This window comes from Taudactylus pleione, unplaced genomic scaffold (assembly GCF_031769625.1).
Source record: "Taudactylus pleione unplaced genomic scaffold, aTauple2 ptg000987l, whole genome shotgun sequence".
Taxonomy (NCBI): Eukaryota; Metazoa; Chordata; class Amphibia; order Anura; family Myobatrachidae; genus Taudactylus; species Taudactylus pleione.
In genome coordinates this window covers 952,156-976,891 of record NW_028285388.1, presented here as the reverse complement: position 1 = coordinate 976,891, position 24,736 = coordinate 952,156, and the positions used below count along the sequence as shown (strand labels likewise).

The following is a 24,736-nucleotide window of genomic DNA, read 5'->3' as shown; positions in this document are numbered from 1 at the left end:
CAACCAATCAGCTTCAAGGTTGCATTTATGAAAGTGCCTTGTATAAAATGATACTTCGAAGCTGATTGGTTGCTATGATGAGTAACTTCTCCGTCTCTCCACTCTTCACACAACCTTTATACATCTCCCCCTTGGAGAGAGGATCCTAATCTAACCCAGCACAAAGTGAACTCGCCTCTGTACTACAGAGTTTTTTTTTACTCTCTCATGCATTTATCACACTGGCTGCTGGGTGTCTTCCTGGGGCGGAAATGAAGCACACGCAGGTTCTGGAGGAAAGTCAGACCTCTGCGATAAGATCTTGCTGCACAGAAGATCAGACATTCATTTTGTCAGAAGTTGCGAGATTCCGCTCTCTCGGGGACTTCTTCGCGGCGCTGCTGGCTAATTTTTTGATATGTCAGATAGCTGGGGAGGTGCGTGCAGGTGTGTCGCCCCAGCCTGTGATGTACAGAGAGAGGAGATCTATAATTAGCTCCCAAACCCTGGGAGCAGCTGCCGGCCTTTGCATTGCTAACCATCACCTGATTCATTAATTATCCAGCTGGGGAGCTGAGGGGCTTGTCACCAGCATTCGCTGCACAGAGGTGGGAGCCTGTAGTGCGCAGTTATCTCTGTGTATCTCCCAAGAATAAGACAAATGTAACATGACAACAAGTCCGGGCCAGCGGGATTCTTTCTGTCCCGCTCTGGCACGGGCTGGCTGATAAATTGGCCAAAGAGTGATGCGCAGGATGAACCCTCTCTCCTGATGGATCAGATTATATTGATTTAAAAAGAATCCCTGGAAATTAAGACCCTAGGCCAGACGTGGTGATGTAGGTGTAGAAGTTGCCCTCTCTGGTAGCCAGGTAATATCATGTACAGCGACATGGCGTGCTTCATGCGATAAAGAAATTCCTGCTTTGTGATGTCTCTGTTATTTAATCGCAGCCTTTAAAGAGCTGGAGAATGATAAAGACGATGAATAATTCCTGCTGCCCAACAGTAATGTTGTTTTTTGCAGTCAGGAGCAACTCCAGCCACAAGGAACAGATTCTGCACCTGGGAAATCCATTTGGGCCCTTGGGACGGGTCAGTGTAAATGCACAAACTGATTTACAGTTGTTATAGCGCTACTGCCTCATCCAGCTCTAAAGCTTAGTACACACTAGACCACCTGTGTACCCAGCCGATAGCCGATGACAGATACAATGGGTGACCTATCGTTCGGTCCGTACACACCACACGATAAGGACCACATGATATGTCATTCCCCCCGCCGCATCCGAATGCATGTCATATATAAGAATCATACACTCTCTCTCTCTCTGTGCACACGTGCTCTCTCTCCCCCACTCATACTCTCTCTCTGTGCACACGTGCTCTCTCTCCCCCACTCATACTCTCTCTCTGTGCACACGTGCTCTCTCCCCCACTCATACTCTCTCTCTCTGTGCACACGTGCTCTCTCTCCCCCACTCATACACTCTCTGTGCGCACGTGCTCTCTCTCTCCCCCAACTCATACGCTCTCTCTCTGTGCACACATGCTCTCTCTCCCCCACTCATACACTCTCTCTCTCTTTGTGCACACGTGCTCTCTCTCCCCCACTCATACACTCTCTGTGCGCACGTGCTCTCTCTCTCCCCAACTCATACGCTCTCTCTCTGTGCGCACGTGCTCGCTCTCTCCCCCACTCATACGCTCTCTCTCTGTGCGCACGTGCTCTCTCTCTCCCCCACACATACACTCTCTCTCTGTGCGCACGTGCTCTCTCTCCCCCACTCATACACTCTCTGTGCGCACGTGCTCTCTCTCCCCCACTCATACTGTCTCTCTCTGTGCGCACGTGCTCTCTCTCCCCCACTCATACTGTCTCTCTCTGTGCGCATGTGCTCTCTCTCCCCCACTCATACTCTCTCTCTCTCTGTGCGCACGTGCTCTCTCTCCCCCACTCATACGCTCTCTCTGTGCGCATGTGCTCTCTCTCCCCCACTCATACGCTCTCTCTGTGCGCACGTGCTCTCTCTCCCCCACTCATACTCTCTCTCTCTGTGCGCACGTGCTTTCTCTCCCCCACTCATACACTCTCTCTGTGCGCACGTGCTCTCTCTCCCCCACTCATACTCTCTCTCTGTGCGCACGTGCGCTCTCTCTGTGCGCACGTGATCTCTCTCCCCCACTCGTACTCTCTCTGTGCGCATGTGCTCTCTCCCCCACTCATACTCTCTCCATGTGCGCACGTGCACTCTCCCCCACTCATATTCTCCCTCTCTCTCTCTCTCTCTGTGCGCACGTGCACTCTCCCCCACTCATATTCTCCTTCTCTCTCTCTCTCTCTCTCTCTCTCTGTGCGCACGTGCTTTCTTGCTACGTAAAACCTCAACTGTCTACTCCAGCACCTCTATAGGGGCAACGTGTACATTTTAAGGTGTATTCAAGTTTGATCGTCAAACTCGCGCAACTGAGAGAAACCACACTGGACGGATGGGCTTTTTCTTCCCCAAGTTTTTATTAAAATACAAGTAAAAAGATTGGCTAACTGATACTTATTACAGCACCGTACTGTGAAGAGTCTGGGTTCTAACTTGTTGACCAGTTGTAGGGAACATGAAGGATGGAGAGAACGTGGCAAGGGGGGATGGCGACTGAGTGGGGGCAGTGATGTGACACCATCCAGCCACCAACAGAGAACTAGTCTCTTTCCATGGTGCCCTTCATACCCACATCACTGCCACTCTGCCTCGTGACACCACCTGCCCCCCCCAGGCCTGGATTATCTGTTCTGCTCCCCAGTTCTACGTAACCTCGCGATCATGTTCTGTTTCCCTATTTCACATTATGGGTAACATTTTGGCAAAAGAGGAGCCACACAGAATCATGACTTCATGGGTTCTGGCTGCCAGTGGCGTATTGCTGGTGCATCATATAAAAAAACAAGAAGAGTACACAAAGGTTTTTTTCTATCTAGTTTGAGATAAAATAAAAAAGATATAAAATACACATAGGTCAAATAAGCATTGTCCTGAACATAAGTAACATAAATGACCACTCCAGAGGCACAAATCTCGCCAGTGCTGCGAGAATGCGAGGACGCCGCTTACACGCTCCTGTGAGCTGATTACGAAGTAGCAAGACACTTTTGGTGATCACAGCATAAGAGGTTCAAGTGACATCTAAAAAGTGTAGAAAGTGGTTACAAAATAAACTCCACGTAGCAATGGATAAATACATGGATAAAACAGAAGCCCCTCCTCTATTCCGGCACTTACGGAGACAGCTGAATTTGCATTTTTGTTATGTGCTGACCCAGCAGCGAGATGGCAGGGGCCACCTAAATAGCCCCGTGCGCCAGCCGATACAGAGAAATGAGTCCCTGGCACTGAATGGGGAAGCTGAAGGTACAGAACGACTTGCAAGTGAGGTCTGCAGGAGATGTGAGATAGATGAGAAGGGTCGGGTTTATCAATAACGATCTTGCTTGCCGTTATGCTACAGTACGACAGGATATCAATACAGTACATTATTTATGGTACAGTATGTCGATACCTTACAGACTGCTTGTTTCACCCTCCGTGTGCCAGAGAGGACCTGTCCTCCCAACATCCATGTACAGTCAATGAAGCAACTACAGTAACCCGCAGTAGTCACACATGGGATGAGGCAAACAGGTGCTGTATTTGTTCTGCAGTTCACTAAGTTTGTAGTTTTAAAACTTCCTCCCCTCCATAAAACCCCTGGGGGGGGGCATTCGCACCTTTTCACTCTTCATCCGTTATGTTATATTTTGACACGAAAATACTATTAAATTCGAACGATACACGAGAACTCCCTCAATGGCACTTGTGTGAGAAAGTCACCAGGTTACCATAGCAGAGTGGGGATGGGGGGGGTACTTTTGTTCACTGCTTCACTATGAAGCAGGACGTCGAGAGTAACAGAAGAGCATACAATCTATTTTTTTTCCCCCGTGATGGTGCAAGGTGCTGTTGGTGCAGCCTTTAAAATGTGCTGAAGCTTGTACGTACCCGAGCAAAAGGAAATTATAGATGTATGTTCTCCCTGTGTATTTGTTTTTACTACATTGATCCCTGTATTTATTTCCCTTCACTTCATTGATTGTATTCTATACACTTAAAGCTGGGTACACACCTATACAATCACACAGTTGATGCGATGGTCCGATCGACAATGCTCCCATTCGGAAGTGCCGATCACAGTCCCGATACGTGCGTACACACATATACAATCCAATATGCGACCTTTGATCCCGCTCTGCCGAAATATTGCAAGGAAATTATTGTGCCAGCGTACACATTTTCCCGATTTCAGGCTGCACGCCCAGAGAGGCAGCCCCAGGTTTAGCGTACAATCGTAAGAACAGTCGCACGAACGGTGGAAGGTGCATACACACAGCACTTTCGGTACGACCAGGCTCTGTGGAATTGGATGAAGATTGAACTGCACAGAAGATGCGATTCTCCGATTCCACCGGTTTTCATCCGACAAAACAGGATCAAACGTGCGTACAGTACATACTCTTTTCGATATCGAACGAACGGGCCGACTATTGTATAGGTGTGTTCCCAGCTTAAGATTTACTGATGATGTCCACCAGGACCACCAGGTTTATTCAAATGTAGTTTCTACTCCACAGTGTTGAACCAGAGTAGTTTAGTAGCTCTTCCCCTTTATTCCGGCTTGAAGGCTACTTGTTGTCTTTACCTCTTATAAAGATCAATGTAAATCTATCTCTCATAATCTGGGCAGAGGTCTTCGGACATATATTGGTTTGGAAATATTAGAAAGCTTGACTGTCACCCTCAAATTTGCACCTCCCAGTGGAAGTTGTCTGAAATTAGAGGAAGATGAAAGTGGTGGTGCACTGGATGTCAACGTGGTCCTGGTTGTTCTAGAGCACAGGTTCACAAACTCGGTCCTCAGGACCCCAAACAGTGCATGTTTTCCAGGTCTCCTCATAGAATCACAAGTGAAATAATTAGCTCCACCTGTGGATCTTTTAAAATGTGTCAGTGAGTAATGAATACACCTGTGCACCTGCCAGGAGACCTGGAAAATGTGATCTGTGTGGGGTCCTGAGGACAGAGGCCCTCATTCAGACCTGGTCGCAAGCGCTGAGCGCACGCAGCTGGGTTGATGTTTAGGCCCTGCGCACGCGCAGCGGCCGCACTGTGCGTGCACAAGCCCCGGAGCGAGAGAGAAATTCTCTCGCTCTGTAGCTCACCACAAAAGGGCCGCTGTCGATGTTGATCGACAGCTCGGCCTGTTTTTTAGGCGTGGCGAAGGGGTGTTTTCACAAAGGGAGGCGTTCCTTAAGGAACGCCTGCCGTTTTGTGGGCGGCTGCACTGACATCAGCAGTGATGTCAGTGGGGAGCTTCCTGCTTGATCAGAGCAGGAAGCTCCCTGGGGCTTGCGGTTGCCGAGACCCAACCTTAGGGTCCCGTCGCAAGCCCTGATGGTCGCAATGGTCTTGACCATCGCGACCATCAACCTGGTCGGTCGCTAAAGCTGTGGGTGGTAACCCACAGCTTAGATAGCGACCAGGAGGCCGCACTTAAAAATACAAGCGGCCGCCCTCATTCAGAACGAGCGCTCACTTCTTGCGAGCGCCTCTGAATGAGGGCCAGAGTTTGAGAACCCCTGTACTAGAATATAGCTTTTATAGACCTCCTCTATTAGACCAGCTTTATGCAAGGTCACAATGAAGCCCTTTTATAGAAAAGAACTTTGGACATAGATAAGAAATATGCATAATTTATGGTCTAATGGCTTGTCAGGCGCAATCTTCCTTTTTCCTTTGACGATAGTCCACCTGCGAAGACTTTATGGCAAAGAGAAGTAATCTGGCACATTGGCCAAACAGGCGCGTATAACTTTAATATAACGCTCTGTAGCACTCATTAACGATCAATACTTTTAGATGCAAATTTGGCACAGAAACACAGCATCCAATCAGACGCTTGTTTTCATTGTCAAACTTGCGCTAGACCGATAAAAGCAAACGGCTGATTGGTTCCGTAGTTCAGGGATAATGTTGCACCTAGGTACAGTGTTCCTGACCGGAATGGGTGAAGAAGTGCGGTGTGGGTATACAGGAGAGGCGTCCCCACTCATCGGTGCTACAATATAGCCAACCTGTTCTAAACACACAGGCCGTGGCCTGATATTGATGCAATTTAGGTGAAGTGTGTTAATATAAGTGCGGCCGTTTTTTGAATTTTTGTACGCCTGCAGGATCTCTCCTACATCGTGCGCCCCCAGGATCCCTCCAGCATTGTGCGCCCCCAGGATCCCTCCAGCATCGTACGCCCCCAGGATCACCCTCAGACCATTGCTGAAGATATTTGCGTTGTTGTCAACGCCACTTGTCACAATCGCGACCAGAGCTTGCATGTAATTAGTGCCGGGGATGTGACTGCGTGGGGCATGAGGAGCGCACGGGGCATGTGAACGGTGGCTTTTGTGTTTCCCACCATGACATTTCTGACCATAACATACTCGGCGCACTCCCCACCGCTAAAACAAACCATAGAAACGATTGTAACCTGCAGATCATTTCTCCTGGGACAGCAGAGTACATCAATTCTGATTTGATGCAACTGTTCCCCTGTTGAGGTAACTCTGTCATTCCTGGGTCCCTGTCGGTATGCCTACCGCAGGCTTATAACACAATAAATTATGTTAAACAAAGAGACTAATATGAGCTACACCTGAAACATTGGAAACGTAGAAATAAATACTCAGTATAGGGGATGTTGTGCTGCTTTTTCCTCTTCTTGATGTAATTTCTTTGCAAAGTTTTCCCAGGAACGAGGGAAGGTTATGAAGCTTCTACAACAGCTGTCAGATGTCGGCTCTACGTTCACTGGTCTCGTTCTAACTTTCCCTTTTTTCTTTATTATTATTTATTTAAATGTTTTTTTTTTTTTTTTTTATAAGTGAGATCCTTCTGTGTGCAGCTTTTACCACACCCTCGACTTCATAAATTCTGCCTATTCTACTGTGTATTGTTGTAAAAAAAGAGGAAAAACCCAGCGGTTTGAGGTCTGTCAGAGATTAGGGTCACATTGAGGATAATTTCACACATCTGGATTGTGGCTTCTTGCAGTGAACTTTGTAGCGTGGTCAGTTTCTTGCATACATTGTCCATGTATTGTCCACAACAAGAATACACCGGCTCCTTGTTATGCTCCCTCCTCGGGGATCGCTCTGCTCTTTCCAAATGTAAGTTCCAGCCAGTGCCGCACTTCCCGGAGGTTGTAGAAGAACGGCCCTTTACCACCAAGGTAGACAATTTTTTGCCTCTGCACGATGCATACCCTTTCAAAGGTGACACCATAGGCCACGTTGGCATTGTTGTCCATGCAGTCTGCTACCACCTGGCACTGTTGGGGAAGGGAGAATTGCTCCAGGAGTTTGTTGGCCGCAGCGCACCGCTCTTCTTGGCTCCTGTGTCTCCTCACTTCGTAGGAGGCCACGCTAGGAGCGGCCCAGCCGTCTGACGGGTGAGCCTCGTCAATGTATACCAACAGGAAGTCGGCAACGTTGGAGAACTCCTCCACCAGCTTGCTGAAAGCCGGCATCTGGCTTACGAAAGGGGGTCAGGTGGCTGACCCAAAGTTGATAACTAGAGGGCGCTCTGAGCTGGCGAAGTCAAGAAGGTGACATTGCGTCCCGGCTTTGGCCGCAGTATTGGTTGTCGTCTTGCTGGACACATGGATGACGCTGGAGTTTGGCGCATCGCCTCCCAGCTTCACCTGGAGGGAGAAGAAGAGAATCCGTTATTACTGTGCGGAAACTGACAACAGCATTTGAAATGGAGGAGACCATGACTGTGACAATGTATTGAATGCTAATGACCGGAAGGCTGGCTCGCGAAGATCATCGGTGGTGGGACTACACCTACCAGCTTTAACAAAGAACTGACTGACTAAGGCCCTCATTCAGACCCAGTCGCAAGAAGCGATCGCTCGCTCTGAATGAGGACGGCCACTTCTATGTTCAGAGCTGGCCTCCTGGCCACTCGCTAGGCTGTGGGTGACCACCCACAGCTTTAGCGAGCGGCCAGGTTGATGGTCGCGATGGTCAAGACCATCGGGGCTGCGATGAGACCCTTGTGGTAGGGTCTCGTCTACCGCAAGCCCCAGTGAGCTTTCGGCTCTATTAGAGCCAGAAGCTCACCACTCACATCACGAGTGATGTCAGTGGAGCCGCCCCCAAACAGCAGGCGTTCCATCGGGAACGTTTGGCCAGCCGCTCCCCCACCCCACCTACAAAACGGTGCGAGCTGTCGATCACCATCAACAGCCGCCCCTTTTATAGTGAGCCCCGGAGCGGTGCCCCTTTTATACTGAGCCACGCGCAGTGTGGCCGCTGCGCGTGCGCAGGGCATCAACATCGACCCGCTTGCGAGCGGGTCTGAATGAGACCCTAAGTTTTAAACCTTGTGCTCTTGGAAAGATCAAGGGCTATATCCAATTATATGCGATAAAGCGAAAAGTAATCTTTTCTCACACTTCAGGGCTTTATGGTGCGATATCCCGTTTTATTGCACTACCCTATTACAAAAGACGCGATGCGGCATTTGCCCCGAAAATGGTCCGTGGTGTAACATGCGAAGAGTGCAGCAGATTTTGGGGAAATCTGTTTGTACCCCATAAAAAGTATAACTGACATAGGAAATCACTTTAGAAGTGTATTAGTGGACCTGATGATAAAAGTATTTTGGGTCCTTTAAATTGTGTCAAATGGCTGTTATATGCATGTTTGTGTGACAGTGGAAAAATGATAGAAAGCTTTTGTTTTTGTCAAATTAAATGCTGCAGTTAAATTAGGGGTACATTAAAATGGGTGCAAGTATATTTTTGTTTCATAAAAGCGCACTTTTTAAAAAAAATGTTAAAAATACACCTGGTGCAGCCACTTGCAATGTTTAAAACACCTGTCCCACCCATATAGCCCCCCATAGACCTCTGCCACTGCTTGAAACCCATTTTACAACAATTTTAAATTTTTCACCCAAAAAATGACGTCATTATTGGCCAAATGAAATTAATTAAAAAAATTTTTTGGCCTAATTTATCATTAGGGAGTGAGGGTGTCCAAAGGGTTCTCCAGATGTGCAGAATGGGTCCTGCTCAATCGCACGCAAGCCCTTGAATGCCTCTGCCTGATTGACAGGCAGAGGCATTTAAGGGGCAGTGGGGGGGGGGGTGTACTCCTTGTTTTCCGGGAGTGGCCAGCCCAGAGACTGTGTGGACGTACACAGTCTTCTGGGCTCGCAAGCCGGCCAGCCTGAGTAAGCTGAGGCTTACTCAGCTGTCCGGCCGCCCGGCGCGTCCACCATCGACCACCGATGGTCGCGATGGTGATCCGAGCCTGTGACCTCCGTCGCAGTGCTGGGATCGCAAATGCAGCAGGGGGAGTCATACACCTCCAGCTACATTTGCATTATTGCAAGGATCGCAATTGCAAAGCTGCCTGCCTGCATACGTCATATCTATAGCCTGTGTGCATACATCATATATCTATAGCCTGTGTGCATACATCATATATCTATAGCCTACGTGCATGCATCATATATCTATAGCCTGCATGCATACATCATATATCTATAGCCTGCATGCATACATCATATCTATAGTTTGCGTGCATACATCATATCTATAGTTTGCGTGCATACATCATATATCTATAGCCTGCGTGCATACATCATATATCTATAGCCTGCGTGCATACATCATATCTATAGCCTGCGTGCATACATCATATATCTATAGCCTGCATGCATACATCATATATCTATAGCCTGCATGCATACATCATATATCTATAGCCTGCCTGCATACGTCATATCTATAGCCTGCGTGCATACATCATATCTATAGCCTGCGTGCATAGATCATATATCTATAGCCTGCGTGCATACATCATATATCTATAGCCTGCGTGCATACATCATATATCTATAGCCTGCGTGCATACATCATATATCTATAGCCTACGTGCATACATCATATATCTATAGCCTACGTGCATACATCATATCTATAGCCTGCGTGCACCTTTGCAATTGTGATCCTTGCTGAATCAAGTCCCCACATTTTTAGTCCAAAATATGGGTTTTGCACAGCTGTTCACCTGCTCTGAGATGGTGAAAACATTTCGCCGGTTATTAGTCTATGGAGATTTCACACATACAAAAATTTCGGCAACAGGAGTGCACAATACGCATTTTGTACGAAAACTTTGCATCGGCGGGAGCTTTTCACAAAAACGGGGCTTTTCGCGTCTAATTGGATATGGCCCCTAGTCCTTTCCTTGAATATTGTTCCTTATTTGCCAGGTTGCTCAATTAGCAAATGTGTGTGGGCCAAATTTCGGGGCCCCTCTTGCCCTGCACTGCACAGAGAAGGCGATCAAATGAATAGACTTGCGTCCAGGTTTCCTGATTTTGCTGTCAGCCTGTGCCTAGGCAATAAGGGTTAAACTGGATGTCACTCCAGATTGAGCCAAGCGTCACTGACACTTTCTGCATCAGAGGGTATCAGTATTGGTGGGATTATGGCAGAAACCATTTCCAGGCTGCATTTTTCACAAAGGGCTCCATTTAGGGCAGATGCCGCTACAAACTCCTTGCCTTATGTACATTCGTGCGTCCACGTTTGCTTTTTGATTGTCCGTGTGGCTGTGCATCACGTGGACCCCTCCGGTAAAGGGAGCTTAATTGGAAATTTCCAGCATTTTCTGAAAAAACAAACCTACCTAATTGATGCCTTTTAGACCCCCAGTAAATGTAGAGAAAGTTGAAATGTGCCGTAGTTTATCTCATTAGACAGAAGAGGTGATCGAGTGATAAGATACCAGCATGGGCGTCCATAGAGTGGCAGGAAAGCTTCTGTCACACAATAGGTTAATATTTATTACTGAAATCAAGCCAGACATATCAGCTAGTAAATTCACATCATTAGTAAGAGCGACAGGCCCCTTAAATCTGCCTCTGCACCTGGCGTCTCCCAGCAGCCTGTTACTCTAGCCCAAGGTCAAATTGTAGAAGAGTATAAAACTCCAAGCTCGGCTTCCTTCCTGTACCTGGAATGAGAAATATGAACTGTACGGAGAACGGGTCCCTGGTTTTGTGATTCGTATGGGGAATCTATTCAGTTTACGTACACCTCTATGCAAAAGCCTGGGTATCCCTGGGCAAATTGCACCTCTTATTGAAGCTCCAAGCAGAAAGGGGTCAATACGTCCCCTGCAGGGTACAGACTTAAATTTGCCATATTTCTGCACATTTTTAGTACACCGTTATGGTATTATTTGCTGAACTTGAATAGATTGAAAACCATAATTAAAATGGTTGAATTTGGCATGTGCCTAACTTTGGCTCTGTTTCGCCAAATGAATATATGTATGTTTTTTTTATTATCTCAGAACTTAAATTACTCTTTTGACTTTAATTAAATTAATTAAAAGTCAGGTGAAGACGATTCCAGACTCGATCAAGTCCTCTGACCGTTCTAACCTCTCAGGATGTTCTGCTGACTCTCGTCACACATGAATATAAAGATAACTGACTGCTACAGGTGTTTGGTAGGGGGGGGAGGGGAGGGGAGTAAAAAAAAAAAAAATTATCTTAAAGCTTCTAGCTTGGAATGTCCAACTCTCAGAAACAAAATTAAGAAGGTATGTTAAAGGGATGTAGTTATAATCTCGAAAGTCGAGATGCCGGCATTTATTATTATTATTATCATTTATTTATATGGCACCACAAGTGTTCCGCAGCGCCTTACACAATGCATAAACAAATTGTTGACAAGCGACTTACAGAACAATACAATACAGGACCAGGGCATGGATAATATACATTGCTACATTAGCGACCGTAACATCCAGATAAGCAACAGAGCATAAGCAACCAAGTGTTAGGTGCCCTAGTGGTGAGTAAGGAGTAGATGAAACTAAAGTAGGGAGAAGCACAAGAGGGTAGTGGGCCCTGCTTGTAAGAGCTTACATTCTAAAAGATTAGAATACTGTCGCCAGAATCCCGACACCTGTAAGAATCCTGGCCTCGGCAGCCGGCATCCCGTCGTTCGGTACTGCGGTTAGGGTTAGGCACTAGGGGGAGGTTAGGCACCTAAGGTAGTGGGGAGGGAGGGGTAGGGAGAGGGACAGGGGGAGGGTTAGGTTACTGACTGACAGGTGTCGGTATCCTAACCCTGTCGGGACGCTGGCATCAGGATTCTGGCCGCTAGGATCCCGTACCCAATGGCAAGACTTGGAGAATGACATGCTCATAATCTGGTCTGGTCTGGTCAGATATCCATACAAGGAACCCAGAGGTCCCGTTACACACAAACAATCTGCATGGAGGTTAGAAGGAAACCGATCCATCAACCTCAACACAAGAATGACAATCTGGAGCCAGAAAGTATCTGGAACATATGTTTTGTAGACCGATGTAACTTTTTGGCCAGGACCACAATGGATTTTGAGAAACGCAGGTGTGGGGCCTTTCAGGAGAGGAGTACGTAACCTCCATTATGCCTGGGAGGATCTCTTTGACTTTGCGGTGATGTTGCAATGGGAATATTACTGGGGAAGAAGAAGGACTAAACCTGGGACCTAATTAATGCCCCTGACTTGTGATGAACTTGAACCTGAAAAGAGTTTGGATGTATTTCTGTAAGACAATCAAAATTGTACAACTAAGTCATCCAGAAATTACCTACAGGGATGGAAGTTGGAGACTGTGCATTGATCTTCATCGTCCCCGAACTTGAATATTGTTGGAGATCGGTGGGGACATCCCAGACTCGCATGACCTGAATATCTCTGAGCTAGAAGATCTCTGCATGAAAGAGTACGTAAGAGACTCAGGGGGGAATTCAGTTAGCCCCGTTAATTTACGAGGGTAAAAAAGGATGGTAGCATCAGGTTTTAATGCCTGGGGCTATTCAATTCCAGCCCTTTTTTCACCCGAGACTCTTTTTAACGCCCGTTAAATTAACGGGCGTTAATTAACTTGTTAATTTAACGGGCTGTGGACTTATGCTTTAACGTGGTCTAAGCACCCTTTAACAGGCTAATTATCAGGGATTTATTTTCGACCTCCTAAAAAATCCCCGTTAAATTTAGTCTGCGGGCTGCCTTCAGGGCTAATTAAATAACCCCGGGGGATCAATTAGCCCACGGTAAATTACCACGGGTAATTGAATTCCCACCTAAGTGGCAGATTACTTCTGTCAGCTACAAGGGTTAGCTAAGAGAAGGCTGATTCTGCTCGCAGCCTATGGAGGTGCCAGTAGGATCAGCCTACCGTAGCTGTCAGAAAAATGCTTGGGGCAGCTCGTGAATAATTGCATCTGCACCTATGGAGCACGCATTGTGAAGCTGTACATACGCTTAGTTACGGAGCAGTTCTTGCATGTTTTCCCATGCTACGGAACTGGGCACACCCAATGTACCCCTAGGACTAAAGAGGTCTGAATGGGTTGTAATAGGGCGTTACGTGACGGTGCATTGACGCAAATGTGGGCTATACAGAGTTGGACATTGTGGCAGCTAGCGATAAGTGTCACTTTGTATCTATACCAGAGCCGTAGCTAGGCTTTTTGGTGCCCTGTGCCAAAAAGAGCATTGGCGCCCCTAATGCACCGAAAAAAGGGCCATGGCTTCAAAGGAAAGGGCCGGGGAAGAGATAGGGGAGGCCAGGAGATTTTGGGAATAAATAGGGACATAATATAGTGCACCTGAGAGAGGGCTATGGCCTCATGGGGAAAGGCCAGGGAAGAGATAGGGGAGGCCAGGAGATGCTGGGGATAAATAGGGACATAATATAGTGCACCTGAGAGAGGGCCAAGGTCTCATGGGGAAGGGCCAGGGAAGAGATAGGGGAGGCCAGGAGATGCTGGGGATATATAGGGACATAATATAGTGCACCTGAGAGAGGGCCATGGCCTCATGGGGAAGGGCCAGGGAAGAGATAGGAGAGGCCAGGAGATAATGGGGATAAATAGGGACATAATATAGTGCACCTGAGAGAGGGCCATGGCCTCATGGGGAAGGGCCAGGGAAGAGATAGGGGAGGCCAGGAGATGCTGGGGATGAAATAATAGGAAGCTACAAGCAAGAATGATAATAAACAGAAATTTGACAGGCCCAAACAGCGCCCCCTGACCTGTGGTGCCCTGTGCGATGGCACCGACCGCACTACCCTAGCTACGGCCCTAATCTATACTCTACGTATTCCGAGGCTTGGCGCGTGCATGGAGTTACGCCAAAAGCAATTTGTATAAAGCTTTTCTTAACAAAATTATATTTTACATTGAACTGTGCTAATTTGTGCTCCGTGTTGGTCTGTGCAAGTCTGCAGTTTGGACCCTCCATTTCTATGGTTTTAACATGCATATCAGAATACTTTGGGGTGTAAATGGACCTTGTGACAGCCACAAAATAGGACAGCAATGAATGATACCATTGCTCACGTAACAAATCTGCTGGTTTCTAAGATGCATCCGGCCACTAATTTATTGTGAGAGTCTGTGGTTCATAATCGGTGAATCCTCCTTGGAAGCATCAGACTGTTTGTGGCGGGACGTATGGCGTGGCTTAGTCGCACAATCTTGTCCTTTTGGCAAGATTTGTGCATAGGTTGCGTAGTTACCATCAACAAGCTAAACTAAATTTCCATATATATCCCCTATCATGTGGGTCACACACTGTAAAATGTGCACCGTTGTATGGCAACTGGCTCAGTGTCGCAGCATTTAGTCCCAGGCTTGTATTTATTTCCCTCTGGATAAGGCTTGTAAATGCCTGCTAATATAGGGCGTCATGCAGAGTTGTACGCAGTAGTTTACCCTTTGTGTCTTTGTACACAGCGTCTATGCTACAATATGTAAAAGCCGCAGGAGGCGTCTTGTGTAAATAGACAACCACTGCCAGCTTCTGTGATCCGCTCCTGCGTCCGGAGGTGTGCAGAGGCCCGGGATGTCTGCGTTGGAAGACGCAGACCCTGTCCTCGCCGTGTCTTGAAAACAGGGCCGTCACGTTTTCAAGAATGCAACCGTTGCAGCCCTCAAACGGCTGTAGCGTGTCAATCATGTTGCGGCTTAGGGGTCACGGTGACCGTCGTCGCAGACACAGATCGGAACATGCTCAGTACAGATCCCAAAATCAGAGATGTGCGTAAACCATCTGGGCTGGGTACAACTCTGAATCCGGTCCAAAGAACAAAGAGTATTTTATATGACTACGGGCTGGTGTGTGGATACAAGGTCTTTAATGAGAGTGTCCACATTCACCATGTGGGCCCTGCTGTAATGGCTGACCTGGTCCTGGCACCAGCAGTTGGTTCCGTGTTGCGGCGGTTAAATGTGGAGCAGATTTGACTTTCTGAGCATGTCGACATGTTGTCTGTCGACATTCCAACAATGTTGTCGTCATGACTGTCAACATTGTGTTGTCAACATTGTGAATGTCGACCTTACGACTGCATCCCCTTCACGCATCATAGCAGTCATCATGTTTTTATGTGTATATGTATGTATCTGTATGCAGTCGGGAAGCTGACGGTCTAATTGCCGACCGTAGGAATCCCAACTTTCTAATCCCGGAAAGGGTTTAATGACAGGCGTCAAAATATTTACCTATGCCGGGTGCCCGACGCCCGGCATCCTGATCGAAGGTAAGCCAGGCGCGGATAGCCGCGGGGGGGGGGGTCGGGTTGGGCACCCCCAGGGGGAGGTCAGGGCTAGGCACCCCCCTGGGAGGGTTAGGTTTAGGGCAGCGGGGAAGGGGGGGGTTAGGTTTAGGCACTAGGGAGGGAGGTTAGCGTTAGGCACCCCTAAAGGAGGGTTAGGGGGGGGGGGTTAGGTTAGTTAGTACTTAACTTTAGCGCAGTCGGGATCTTCACTGGTGCCGGTCTTCCGGCGTCAGGATTTGAACTGCCGGACGTAAATCATACCGACCCCTATATATATATACATATATATATATATATATATATATATATATATATATACACATATATATATATAATCAATCAGATCAGGCTCCCCGGGTCAAAGTTCTGCCCAGCGTACACCAACGGGAGGCCCGACCAGGACCACCAACCCCCTAGTATGTCTTCCGGGATCCAATGTCTGTGACGTTTTCGTCCAAATCCATCTATTGGAAGGCCCAGAACAGGCTCCCCGGTTCTGCCCAGCGTACACCAATGGGAGATACGAACTGGACCCTAACCCCCCTAAAACCTGGCCAGGATCCATCTGGACCACCTCGTGTTGATGACTTTTTCAATACTAAATAGCTATGTTAAATTTGGCAGCTATACCTTGAGAGCTGTGGAAGATATTCGCCAACAAATACATATATAGATAGATAGATATAGATATTATTCTAAGTTACTTAATTTTAGTGTTCATTTGACTGACCTGAGTTGAGTTCACAGTACGTTGTCCCTGCTAGTAAGTCAGGAAGTGACTGGGGTATGTACAAGCATAGTGGACTAACACCAGCTGCATCGTATAATGGTTGATTTAGCAAACTCAGCAGAGTTTACAAATAAAAAAAGTTTTGTGTTTTGTAAATATATCGCCGGCCACAAAAACATTAAAAGTGCAAACACACGCTAGTTTTATTTTTGGCAGATTTGCTCACACAACTCCCCTCCCTCTCCCACTGTTGTGAGGGTATGACGTAACCAGTCCCCAGACACCAAGCCCTGGGTGAGTGGATGAGATCTCCACTCCGTCCAGCGTGAGTCAGTCAGTCAGCTGCTGGTTCCTGACCCCAGAGTGTGGCCAAACCATTTCCATCTGACTTCTCCCTTCTTGGCTTGTGACCGGAGTTCTGTTCTCACGCTCCGCACAAGGGTTTGGAAAACTTTTGTGAGAAAAGCACTTAAAAGTTTACGGCATCGTAAACACCAAAGCCATTGGCACTCACCATTTCATCTTCATTTTTTCCTGCTTATGCAATCATTTCCTGTATCGTTATTGCGCTTGGCTTAACCCCGATGACACCAAGCTGATTAGATGCTACATGCCTGGATGTGGTGGATCCGCTGCCTTTGTGCTGAAACATTGCTTAAATGAGCCCCCCCCCCCCCTTTCTTCTAGTGCGCTCTCCCTGTGGTGTCACTGCAAAGTAGGTAGATCATTGCGCCCCTTCCTACACTCCTAACAATATGGCAGCTCCGCTGGTGTAAATAAATCTACTGATAAGGGAGGTGCCTCATGCGGAAATATCTTTTACATTGGTGGGCAATTATGAATATTAAATACCCCCCCCCTGTATAAAGGTGGTACCCTGGATTATAGCAATCCTTCAGATGTGCAGAGATTTCCTAATCGTCGTCTTTAACTGGACAATTACTGTAGTAGACTGACATGACTGGATCATATATTTATGTTAATATGACTTTTATATGAGAAAACTGATGGGGTAAAAATAAATTGCTTGGGGGTGAGTCGCATTTTCCTTTAAGAGTACTTAGTCTGACTGTATCTTTTTCCATAAGGCAATCGACTGGTTATGCGTAGAGCGAAACCGCTGCCTTTTCACTTAAGAAAATGACATAGGAGCATCTGAGACTGGAGCTAAGCGTAGTCTCACTCCCCAATTGTATTCCAAGTCTCGCAGCTCAGTACAGTGACCACGCATCCTGCCGCTGGGCCCGGGTCGAATCCCCCCCCCCCCCCTCCTGTAAGTCAGCAGATGTTGTATCCATTCCCCTATGCCATCCCTTGCCCTGGCGCATGGAAAGTCGTTAGTTTATCATCTCTGTGTTCCTATAATGGGCACAGTACATCACACCGGGTGGCCTGCCAGGTGACTCAGGAGCCGGGCAGAAGGAGATTTATTTAGCAGTGCCTATATTTCTTTTTTTGTGTATGTTCCCCCTTTCTCTCTTTCTTTCTTTCTTTTTTTTAAAGCTGAACAATATATATTCCAGAAACAAATTGTTGGCAATCTAGAATTCCAGACGCACACCGCACAGTCCAAGGCAGCAAACCAGAAAGTTACAAACTTGCAAAAACATCTCTCAAAAGGAGATTAGAACCTTAGAGCTACTGCTGCTCACTCCCGGACCACATAATGAGGTGGAAATATTTCCTCCGCACCAGAGAAACACCTGTAGCACTTCTCTGGGAGTACTAAACGTGTTGTGCTGGGGCCGGGTCTTACAATGAGTTGTACTGTTTGTGTTGGTGGAGTGTTGAGTTTGTCTTGCTAGTGCCAAGTGTGTGTGTGTTGAACGGAATGGAAAGCAAATGCAGAGCAGCAACTACAGCTTCCTGGTAACGGAGCGTTCCGTAACCCGCCGTGAAGTTCCCTTTTGTAGGCCTAGTTTTAGACCTGTCTGCCTGGAAGTCCTGGCTTGTATTTTTTGCACAGGCATTGAAGCACTAATGCAAAACAGACGGATCTGCCCAAGGGGAGCTCTTGTACAGCTGGCAGGTTCCCCGTGGTTTACGCATTCCCTGGAGACGCTGTGGATCTCACCCATTAATGAATGCCAATATATTACTCGAGAACACCACTGGAAAGAAAAAACAATAAAGGGAAAGGCTGCTTTCCATCTCCACCCCTATTGTAACTAAGTGATGTGTTGTTGTTTTTCCCCTTATTCAGCAAATTGCTAAAAAAGTAAACCCCAAAGAAACAAATATTGCAGAGTCCAAGGTGCGATTTTTGGCACGTTTAGATGCGTTTCGTCTGTGGACCCTTCCCACCCCTTAGATCTGTGCAGCAGCCACGGAATTTCCTTCCAGCCCAAATCCAGGGCGGAAAGGCTCAACATCGTGCCGGGGAGCAGAAGGAGCCAGGACATGCATCCCAGGTGTGTTATCTCCACACGGTCTTGGGTACACATGACGCTGGCATGCAGTGTTTGCCAGATCAGCTTCAGTCTTAATCCTCTACCTTCATTGTATTTCCCCCGGACTCTGAGCGCGCACGGTCCCGGAATGAATGAGTTGTGTGCGTGCCAGCGACAAGCATGCAGTCTAATAAAGCCTCGTTGGCAATGATCTTGCAGTACAGCTGTACGATGGGACACTGAGAGCCAAGGCTCCGGAGATACGATGATAAGGCATCGGAACTGCCATAAGTACAGAGGAGAGTCCTGTGCAGTTACAGCACCAGGTCTCTATCCACGGCTCTAAATAGATCTGATAGTTGTACTCCGGATAATTTCATTAGGACAGGAATATGGGGAATACCTGTACTTTGTGCTTATAGCTGTCTGGCTTTTACTAGGTACTAGGAACAGACACATCGGGGTGAAGGGTGTATTTACATGGATAACTTAGACAGTAGACACTGGAAATGATGGGGTTAGATTATGTATATTATGATGATATAATATTGGATGAACCTAACTTAGTGCTTTTGATATAGTACCTATATTTGGCGTACCCCTGTGGTTTAGATAGGTATAGAATATTAGCATCCTATATAATAAGTATTATCTGTGTGGTAGGAGCTGTGTCATAGCATGCATTAATGACCTGTCCCCCTTACCATAATGCTTCTTAGTTAACATTACATTTATCAACAGCTGCCGGACCATTTGCTGAGAACCATACTGTAAATAATAGGTTTCGTTATAATGGTATCAACATGTGATCTTTTTTTTTTCCCCAGTAACAATTTAACTGACTGTTGGGTGCTGGCACCAGAGGGCGGTATTGAGGCACTCTGCCCCTGGTGCCAAGTTACAGGTGATAAAAGGGCTGTGTGGGTACAAGGTATTGTTTATATCAACACGGGAATGGCACACAGCCACCACTAATCTGCTGGGTTGGTTTTTTAACCCTCTATTGGTTCAGATTAAAAGGGGCAAGGACAGTTAGATATAACAGCTGGCACGGTGAATGTCTGGAACTGGCCATTTGGACCCTTTTCAGGGACCTGTTGGTGCCAGTATGACAGAGACCGTACAATAACGCAGACATCTGGCTAATATCAACCCCACTTGTGAGTTTGTTGTTATGCAGGTGTCTGCTTAGAAATGATATGTGTTCTCCTAATGGGAAATCCACGTGTCTTTCTTATTTCATCATTGAAACCTCTACCACAGTTCTCACACATTGCAGCCCCCCCACCCGATAAACGTTGTCCCAGTTGCTTTCTGCTATATATACATTGTAACTTTAAGCTGTGCATTTCCCAACAGGGGGTCCGGTAATTCTTTCCAGCCATCCCCAGTGCTGCTGACGGTCTGCAGTGTTCAGGAGCACGCGGCGTAGTCACACAGTGCAGCGTGCAATGTCTGCTGTGGTCTACATGACAGTTTGTCTCAATGATCAGCGTGAGTAGTTAGCAAACCAGCGGAAACTCTAAATCTGCAAACCTCATGCAGGCAAGCCAAACAATACAGCATGGAGCGCTACTCGCTGACATGAAGCTCAGAGCCCCCCTGATCGCAAATAAAAACTGCTTTTATTACATAAACAGCAAATTCCTCCAGGCAGTGACTTGTGTTTTGTGCCTAATAACCGGCGGAATGTACAATCCCTCTAGAATCTTTCTCGTGCTCCTAGGAGGGTGTGGGGGGCTAATAAAGTCTCCAGGGATGGCTTCAGTGGTACAGACATGACAGCACTCACCTGCTGAGTGACCGTCCAGGTATCAAGTTTTTTTTTCACTTTACTAGAAACAATCTACAGTAATAGTACTTGCAAGGTAACGTAGACAATGACTTTCTTCTCTCCTATGCAAATCTTTGTAACTTTTTTTTTAAACCCTTACTTAATACAGTAAAACAAAATAATCGTGTTGATTTAAAAAAAAAAAAAAAAGAAAAAAATTATTCTCTGCCTTTTTATCTGTCAATGAACTTCATAGTATTAGGAAGATTAAAAGTGGCGCTATTACTGTGCCGGCGTACCTGCTTGTAGGCGTCCAATAGGAAACTTTTCCAAACACAGCGCAGACCTTCTGGCGTGAGCATCCGGCGCCGTGGACTCTGGCTGGATTTGGAGCGGTTGTTCAGTTGCAGGAGCACGTGCTTTACCATCACAACCGAGTCATAGAGAGCCAGGAAGAGGAAGTTGGAGAAGAACCCAGGTAGGATCTGCAGGGTGATCAACAGGTCCACGCTCAGCAGACCCATACCTGCACACGTGGGAGAACCCCCCACCCACACACCCCCAGGCACTCAGCGCTGCCCCTCTCTATCTGCCTCTGCTTCCCTCATCAAACCATGCAGAGCTGGGGACACCTAACGAGGGCTCTGCCTCCCAGTATTAATGAATCGGTGGCAAGGTGCTGAGGCAGGTGCCTGCTTCCAGAGGGAGCGTCGGGGGAAACCTCAGCTGCTTCCTATCATTCCTCGCCACTTCTCAAAAAGTTTCTGAAGTTTGAAATACCAGGTGGAATGTTTTTTTTTTTTTTTGCAGCTGAGGAATCTGAAATGCACTTTTCCCCCCTCACTCTACCTCAGTCTTCCCCTGTCTCTCTCTCTCTCTCTGCTTCTGTGTCTCCGAGCTATCTCTTTTTGTCCCCAGATTTCCCCTCTCCCTCCCCCTTTCTGTAGCCCTTTTATACAGTCCCAGGCTAATTGCTGCAATAAGAGAAATGAGAAAAAAAAAAAAAAAAAAATCCTAATCTTGCTTGTGATCTGTTCTCTGACGTCAGGGTAGGAGAGGGCATTAGTTTGGCTGGGGATGCTCTGAATAGGAAAAAGAGCCGCTCAAAAACTTGCAAGGCGGGACTTTGTTATTAAAGGAGAGGATAATGGTAACTCCTCCCTTCACTGCATCCCACAGCTCCTAACAGCTCTCGGGTGGCTGGTGTATGCCATACCTGCCGGCTGGCTGTGAGACAGGACGACTCACCTATAGGCAGTGCACGCTGTGTGCTGCAATCCTTTACTGCATCAATACCCCCCTCTGTACTGTACATCCCCTACCTCCAGTGTACACAAAGTACATTCTGTAAAGTTCTCCTGCTTTTCTGCAGTGCACAGGGATTTCTGTCCAACTCCTGTTATGCAGCTATTTGGATTTGGCTGTATATCCTATGATGCATAATTCGGTGTGATGGGAAAAACCTGCTCTCACTTAAAGCAACAAGTAACCTCCGTTCTGGCCATCTTATGGACTCTGCCCTCAGCCAGACCTGTAATGCTCGCTGGCTGGGGAGATCGCTTGTGTACATACAAGCTGCCAGTAGTGGCACTTGCTATGTCAAGGTTCATTTCTGTGACACACCTGTGTTTAGATATTGTCATAAATAGGGCTGAAATTGTGAAATGTCTTTTCTTGTTGTATGGTGCACACGCTGTCATTGTCACATGTATTTAGCATCTTTTCTTTTTTTTTTTAATCCTTTTCAACGGTCAGTCACGGGATCTGCCTTCCTGATACACGCGTGTCCACTTGTGTACAATAGGAGCACACTGAGTGGATAGCAGCGACATGTACCGCTAGATCTTTTGCTTGGCTTCAGTCCTTGTCATAAAGGAAAAAGAAGGTGTCTTAATTACAATCATCTTGTTTGGACATATGAGTGTCACACGTGTACAGTACAGAAGGATTCATTTTAGCCAGTGAGGAATTTGCACTCGCAGTGTCAAGACGCAGAGTTTACGGGACCCCCCCCCCTGTGTTCGCCATGGGCGGTGTGGCATTTGATCCCGAGAGGCCACCGGTTGCTGCCTTCTACGTGACTCCCTTCATGTAACTATCTGGGATTAGTTGAAGGGGTTGAGAGATGGGTTACAGAATCAGAATCCAAGAGCACGTCAGGGAAGCCGAAGTTTGAGGTCACCAGCCAATGCTACGGAAACGAGGCAAGAGGTAAAGAGGTCCAAGTCACCGGGAGAGATGCGATGACCATGAGCGAGAAAGATCTTGAATCGCAGGAATTCTGGAGCTACTGTAGCATAATGACCTAATACACTGGCGGCACCTCTCATTCAAGCTGGGTAACTCCCCCTCCCGTAAGTCAGAGGTCAACCAACAGTTTAGGCTGATGCTGCACCCCCGCCCCTTAGGCAGGACCCTAGACATGAAGTGGCGGCTGGACACTGTGCATGCTCAGCTTCTCTTTCCCCTTTTCTAGTCTGTGATTATTAAGTTGGAACTAATGTGAGGCCAAATGCTACACTGGGCCCGATTCAGACCTGATCGCTAAGCCGCGGACGCACGCTTTGGGCAAATATCGCCTGTCTGCGCATGCAGCAAAATACGCATGCACGAACCAGTCACTGCGTCCGGGAATCGTGCGCTGGTAGTACACAGACTGGACGCTACTTTGAGTGACAGCGCCGTTTGTGGGTGGTAACGGGAAGGTGCTTGTGAACGGAGCAGTGGTGCTGCAAACGCAGGCGTGTCTGGCCGTCAAAACTGAGTTTTATGGGTGTACATAATTAGCAAAGAAGCGTCATTGTACACGTCACTTGGTTGCATTTCAGCCTGCAGTGATCGCAGTGCTTGCGGCGGGGTAGCGTCTACCTCAAGCGCTGCGTGCAGCTCCGATGGCTCTCGATGGTTCTGATTAATCATACACTTCCTGGAGATGATTTGTGTTAAGAAAGAAAAGTGGGCGTCTTTATACCGGCGTGCGTTCGCTTAGCGATCGGGTCTGAATCGACCCCACAGTTCAATAAATGAGGTCTAGAGCTAAAACAACCATCCATTGCTGGTAATCTGGCATATAATGAGCCACGTGGAGGCCGTACTTAAGTGAACGTAGAAGTTTTATCCATGAAAGCAGAAGATCACAACAGATTTATCCACCTCCCAGAAATAGATACAGATGTGTCCTCCTGGACCTAGCCTCAATACGTCAGAGCCGCCAGACGTGCGGGACTCGGCTTGCGCCGAGCGTCTTTTTCACCCGAAAATGCGTCTTAGCAGCAAGCAAATGCAACAAACCGCTTCAATTTGATATGTGACACTTGTCCATCTTTGTGCGACTGAATCTGTATACGAAGCGCTACGATGCAGCCGACACGGGTTTTTCTCACGCCAACTTCCCTTGTGCTTCATCTGCAACTTTAGTACCTGTTTAAAGCTAATTCCAGTGCGGTTAAAGTCGCATGCCCAGCATCTGTTGTACACTTTGTGATGTTTTGTTGCTTCTGTGATTCGTGTAAGGTGCAAAATTTAAGGAAAATGAAGGGAAGTTAAACCTATCCGGAGTATCTCAGTCGCGTCGGGGACGTATGTTGTGTTGAGGCTAGGGGGTAAATTTACTAAAGTGAGAGTTTTTAGAAGTGAGTTTTAAAAGTGATTTTGCCCATAGCAACCAATTAGATTCCACTTAACATTTAACAAGCAGCTTCTAGAAGATAATAGCTAGAATCTGGTTGGTTGCTATGGGCAACATCACTTTTAAAACTCACTGCTAAAAACTCTCACTTTAGTAAATTTACCCCTAGGTGTAGGAGGACACATCTGCTGCTGAAACATGGCCCGACACCCTTTGTAAAAGTATAGAACCTAAACCAGCTGAAGACTGACGGAGAAGACTTGGGGCAGATAAGGAAGTGCCATTGCAATCTTATGCTGGCTACACACCAGGGCGACTTGTCAGCAGACCCAGGGATCTGCAGACCGATTTGTTAAGCCAATACACCCTTACCAATCTGCCGCTTGATGTGTCTGCGCTGACCACAACTGGGTGGACATTTAAATTTGCCCGCCCAGTTGAGATGTCAGTCACCAGCAGTCTCTGCAGCAAGCGTACGGGGGCGGTCAGCAGGTCGTCCGTACA

At 47.3% G+C, this 24,736-nt stretch overlaps 1 protein-coding gene across 1 annotated transcript; it reads right to left on the bottom strand.

Moving 5' to 3' along the window:
* Positions 1-2,486: 2,486 nt before the first annotated feature.
* DIO2 (iodothyronine deiodinase 2) lies at positions 2,487-21,144 on the bottom strand. The gene is made up of 2 exons (XM_088460832.1): positions 20,904-21,144; positions 2,487-7,761 (listed from the first exon to the last, which is right to left on the bottom strand). The coding sequence occupies exons 1-2, from the start codon at positions 21,126-21,128 to the stop codon at positions 7,189-7,191; spliced, it is 798 nt and encodes a 265-aa protein (XP_088316958.1). The 5' UTR covers positions 21,129-21,144; the 3' UTR covers positions 2,487-7,188.
* Positions 21,145-24,736: the final 3,592 nt, after the last annotated feature.